At 48.6% G+C, this 5972-nt stretch overlaps 1 protein-coding gene across 1 annotated transcript in view; it reads left to right on the top strand.

Moving 5' to 3' along the window:
• Positions 1-1114: 1114 nt before the first annotated feature.
• Positions 1115-5972, top strand: part of BEND4 (BEN domain containing 4) — a 30099-nt gene continuing 25241 nt past the window's right edge. The window contains exon 1 of the mRNA XM_024211705.1: positions 1115-1529. Coding sequence (XP_024067473.1) covers positions 1115-1529 — 415 coding nt within the window. The remainder of the gene's footprint in view (positions 1530-5972) is intronic.

Consider the following 5972-nt stretch of genomic DNA (forward strand, 5'->3'; position numbering starts at 1 on the left):
ATTCTCTTCCTGTCTTCCACTAGTATATCATTCTTTCTTAACTGTCCCTCTAACGGTTTGGGGCTGAGAGGAGATGGTAGTGATCCACGTGTCCGGCTCCTTTGAGCAGTTGGCAAAAAACAGACACAGAGAGATGTTGCAAATAATGTTAAATGTGATTAATCTCTCGGATTCCTAGAAATCTGACATGCATGAGTTACAGTGAAACCGGTTTTATTTCGCCATGAAATGCTTTTGCATAATAAGAAAGAAAATGTCCTCTGTGCCCTAATCAGCTGTGACAGTCCCTGAACTCCCAAATACTTTTATTTATGGCGTTATTTCATCTCTAATAAATGGGAACACGGGCTGCGATCGCAGCCTGCGCGAGGGAGGGAGCCATCCGGGGATGGGGGGTGAATGGCAATTAGACACTGAGGTAGCCTGCAAGGTGCCTGTGCGTGCAAACCAGAGCCACTCGCCGCCAGGAGCACGGAGCGGGGAAGGGAGCGGAGCTCAGCCTGGGGAGAGGCAGCGGGAGCCGGGCAGCAGCCACAATCACAACCGCTGCCAAGCTTTGCCAAACTTGCGGGGCCCCCTCCCTTCGGATCTCCTCAAAGTTCCGTTTACACTGCAGGGGAGCCTGAGGCGGGGCGAGCTGCAGCATCCTCCCCGCGGCACAGCGGAATCGGTGACCCCCCTCCCCGGGGCGCTTCTCCTTCCTGCTCTGCGGCTCGCCTCGCCGCACAGCCAGAGGCGCTGCAGCCCGCCCCGCGCAGGGCTGTGCCAGGGGCCGGGCTGGGAAGCTGCTGGTCCGGCGCGGCGGAGGCGCCTCCCGAGCTCGGCCCTTGTCCACCTGCCTGGGCGCAGCCCGCCCCGTGGCTGGGCAGGGGCAGGGGCAGGGGCAGGGGGCGGCCGCGCCAAGTCCCGCCCCCTACCCCATTATCACTAGCAGCGATTACCCTAAACACTTGCTCTTTGCCTCCCGTCTCCCTCCAGGCATTGGCGCGGCCGCCTGTCAATCACCCCGGCACCCCAGCGCACCGGGCTCCGCCGTGCCACAGAGACAGGCGGCGGCGGCGGCAGACGCAGCCCCGGCGGGAAGGGGCCGGGGAGCCGCCGCCGCAGCGGCGGGATGCTGATGATGATGGAGGAGGAGATGCAGGCGGCAGAGGAGGGGCCCAGCCTCCCCAGGCTCTACCGACAGAGGAGCCCCTACAGCGTCCTCAAGACCTTCCCCAGCAAGAGGCCAGCCCTGCCCAAGCGCTACGAGAGACCCACCATGGTGGAGCTCCCGCACCTCCGGCCGGCGGGGCAGCCCTTCCCGCCCGCCGCCTCCAGCAGCAGCGAGCCGCACCACTACCCAGCGGCGCCCGGCTCCTACCCCAGCGGGCCCGCCCGAGCCCCCTCGCTGGGCCACCCAAGGACTCCCGCCCCGCCGCTGGGGCCCCAGGCAGCCTCCTCCTCCTCGGCCCGCTACAGCCACGGCCAGTCGGGGGCCGCGGCCAGCGGCGAGGGCGGCATCAGCAGCAGCCTGGAGCTGAGCGCAGGTACCAACTCTTCTCGGCAACTTCGTGTGGCACTTTCCGAGGGGCGGGCGGGCGGGCTGCCGAGCGCCTGGGCTGGAGGGAGGCGGCAGAGGGGGGGTTCCCCGACGGGGGACAGTCACCCTGCAGCGTGGGGCTACACGCGGGCCGCCCCCTTCCAGCTGGGGGGGCGCACCTAATAAGGGGGGAGAGAGACCCTACAAAATGAGGCTTTACCCCCAACACTTGGGGCGGCTGCTCCCCTATGGGGAAAGGGGCTCAGCCCCTGTGCGCATCCCCCTCCCTTTCCCAGGGCTGCTGCTCCCAGCAAGCGGAGGGGACGTGCTACTAGCACTGGGAGGATACGGTGCCAGGGGCTCTCTCCGCCCTCAGTGACTTGTACAGGCATAATTATCTCACGCTTAATAACTAAAGTTCCTGCACACCCTTTGGTAAGTTAATGGTGGTACCTAACCCATATGAAACCTGCCCAGAAAGGACAGAGAGCCCTCGCTCTCTGCTAGGAAGAAGGGGCGGTTCCCTCTTCCCCCTTGTTGATTCCAGACAGCGAAGCAAACCTTTCACGCCTTGCCTAAACCTTTTGCCATCACAGGGATTAGTTTTCGGAAGGAAACCCACTCAGCAAAAGCTGCATCAAAGATTGCTGATGCCTTTTCTGTTAGGGCTCTCTTGAAAGCTAATCTTGCTGTCTCAGAAAAGTGCTCACCTCCGATTTCTACTTCTGCACATCATAATGTACAGAGACACGACAAGGCAGAAATCGTCCAGGTGCCCAGGACATCAATGACTTGATTCAATGAAATTTGCAAATCAGGGAAGGAGAATGTCTTAGGCTTTTTATCATAGAAAGCAAATGATAATGGAGAGATTAAGAGGCTGTAATGAAGAAAAAGAAAAATAGATTGCTTGCTTCTTTACAGTATCTTCACACACTGTAGAGAGGAACAGGCGATCAAAATAATTTTTCTCTAAAGGTGTAACATACTAAGATGTTAAATGCATATCTTTCTTCTAGTGATGGTTTGGAGTTAAAACCCACATAGATCTTGATATGCAACCTAAATTTGGCATCAGGAAATGGGAAATTGCATCTTTAAGCAGAGTACAATCAAAAATGAATTACAATAAATCCTATATAATTGCATAGGTCATTCTCTTTAATGAGATTTTATTAACCTGACTGTCAGGCTTCTGAGTCAGGCAGATATTTTATCTTCTTCAACTGATAAAAGTGTCAGCTATAAACCACCATATAAATATTCATAAATCTACACATCTGTGGCAGCCTATCAGCATCATTCTTTTGGACATTAAAAGCATTCTAATTACTTTCTGTCTAGCAGAGCTGAAATGCTGCCTGTTATAGTATGTGCTTGGCAGGCATGATTGCTTTTGTTTGGCATCACAAATAGCAGCATCCTGTTTTATATACTGATGGTCCAGAAAATATTCAGGGTTTCACTGAACAGGATGAATATTAGGAAGCACCATCTGGTTTTGATAACATTGGGTATATTAATTCATCTGTTAATTTTTGACACATCATTAATTTATTTATTTAGAAAAATTGGATCCTGTTTTGGTATGTTGATGTTGCCTTTGTAAGAAATGTGATGACATTTCTTTACTAAACAGCATGATAGCCATATATTCTATTAACTAGACTATGTTTTAATGCATATTTTCTCTCCAGTTTATCTAACACATTGCTACTTCCCTAAAATCTCTACAAATTTTAGTATGTTACCAAACAAGTTTAATCCTCTATATATAGTCTGAAAATTAACTACTTTGATGAACAAACTCCATAACCCATGCCAGTAGATCATACTTCTTCCTCTATAAAAACTATTGAATTTAAATAATTTAACAGTATTATTTCTCTGTTTTATGGTACACAGTCAAGCACCTACTGATAAACATGATACCTATGATTTCTTTACAGAAGTGGAATACTCTTTAGAAGATATGTATAACTGTCTGGTAAATAAATGTACAAGGCTTTATTTACAACAGAATGTTCTGTGCAGAAGTTCTGTCCTTTGAGAAGCAGGAGTTTGGACTTTCTGCTATATTATTGAATCATACAAGTATTTAGGGTTTGTTCCTAAATTTTGCCATTGACTTCAATTCCACACACCCCACCCCACCCCCACAATAAGAATATTGTTTGCAGAGTTCAGCACTATTGAGCTCTTGCCTCATTGCCTGCTCATCTACGCCATACTTTTCATACAGCTAGCCACACAGGCATGCACAACACAGCCTCCATAGTTGTACACTTTATGAGCTAAGCAAGAAGAACCCAGTGCAAAGGGAGAGTGGGTCACAAGTGGGGCCAGATTAAGGCACAGGCATTATAGGCCCATGCCTAGGACCCTGCCTCCTGAAGTGATATTAGAATTTCAACTTTCATTTAAAAAAAAAGTCTATAGTTCTTATGGCTCTGAAGAAAACCTTGAAAACGTGAACAGAGTATAACCAATGCAGTGATGTCTGCCTGAGTTTGCAGACAGCCTGAAACAATAGCTCCAAGAAACGTAAGGTGGTCCACACATATCTATGTAGTGTTAAGTCCAAGCCCTACTGCTGAGAGTGGGGACTGCCAACACCATCCTGGCAGACAACTGTGTGTAGCTATGGCTACACTAGAAAAAAAGGTGTGCATTTACAATGAGGTACCTGACATGTAAATACACACTTTTTTTTTCCTGGTAGACTTGACCTGTATGTCAGGAGAAGAGTGCAGTGGGCCTGGTTTATACACACAAAGCAGATATACTCTGGATGCTGGATGAGTACTGGGGAGGCCCAGCTGCAGCTTCCAAGGGGAAAGGGGTTCCACTCTCACCTCTACTGCCCCCAAGGGGAGGGAAAGCCCTGCTGCTGCTCCCAGGTAAGAGAATGGCCCTTTGCTGCCATTCTTGTCTCTCTTGGGAAGTAGAGGATCCCTTCCACCCCCAGTCACCAGACCACTGCACTGGGGTTGGGCCCTGTATTGGGGTATATATAGAGCCGTGGATTGCCTTTATCCAGTCTTAGTCACAACTCTGTCACATTCAAGCCAAAAATGTGTATTAATAATCCTTGAGCACACTTACTCTACTAAGAGCAACATCATAGCCACCCCACTTACTCAGGAAAGGCCTGAGTGAATAGACCGACCTTGCAGTGTGCCCTGAATTTCAGTAAAAGGGCTTTGCTGGACCAATAGACGAAGTGAATTGCAGAGTCAAGGGTTGTCACTGAGAATACTATACTGTTAGTAACGTAGTGTTCAAAATTTAGGATTATTACCTAGAACATCCCAGTTAGTCAAAAGCCAGGATGATGCAGCTGTAGAGAGGAGGTTTGTAAGATGAACAGAACCCAAGCCATGTAGGGATATAGGGATTAAGGTCATCACTTTGAACATCACCTAGAAACCAACTCAGATGTTCTATGCTCAATACATGGACCACTATTACGCAAGCAGAATGCTGCATTCTTTACTAGCTGGGTTTTAATAGATGCTTTGTAGGTAATTTTGGACAAATCCAACTGGGAGGTAACAAAGGCCCTGGATCAGACAGACAGGCATAGATAACCATGGAAAGGTCCCTATTTGAGAAGACAGTGAACTCCTGGCCAGATATAAGTGGGGGGGCGGGGAGGTCACACTGCTGCTACCTGAGAATCTAAGAATAGCTTAGTATTTATTAGAAACCCAATCTCCATTAGGTCCTTATTGTGCTAAACACTGTACAAACACATTGCAAGCGACCATCCCTGTCGCAGGGATCTTACAATCTAAGTACCCAACAAAGACAAAAATATTCATTATCCCCATTTTGTATATGAGAGAACCAAAGCACAGAGACACTAAGGTTGGCAATTTCAAAATTACTAAGGGATTTGGCCCCCAAAACCATTAGAAATTAATCGGAACTGAATGGGAATTGGGCATCCAAATCTCAAGTGGCTTTGAAAATCTTACCCTAAGCAACTTAGCCAAGGTCACATAGGAGGTCTGTGGGAGAGCTAGGAACTAAATCCAGATCTGCTTAGTCACAGTCCACTATTTTGATCCTAAGACCATCCATCCTCTACACTGAAGAAAACCCCTAGAAGTTACCACTAGGGGTAAACATTCCACAATTTGGGATGTGATGACAGTGGTATTCCATCAACTCACTTCATAAGAAATTTTAAGGTGGTATGTGAACCAATGAAGTTTGGGAACTTCTGGTGTAGAGGAAGCAGATATTACACCCACTATCTCATCTAGATAGTTCCTCAGACACATAAGCATAACTACTGTCTGGTCTTATTGAGTATCAGAGGGGTAGCCGTGTTAGTCTGAGTCTGTAAAAAGCAACAGAGGGTCCTGTGGCACCTTTAAGACTAACAGAAGTATAGGGAGCATAAGCTTTCGTGGGTAAGAACCTCACTTCTTCAGATGCACGC

Source organism: Terrapene carolina, unplaced genomic scaffold (genome assembly GCF_002925995.2).
Source record: "Terrapene carolina triunguis isolate 2854851 unplaced genomic scaffold, T_m_triunguis-2.0 Scaffold66, whole genome shotgun sequence".
In the NCBI taxonomy this organism is placed as follows: domain Eukaryota; kingdom Metazoa; phylum Chordata; order Testudines; family Emydidae; genus Terrapene; species Terrapene triunguis.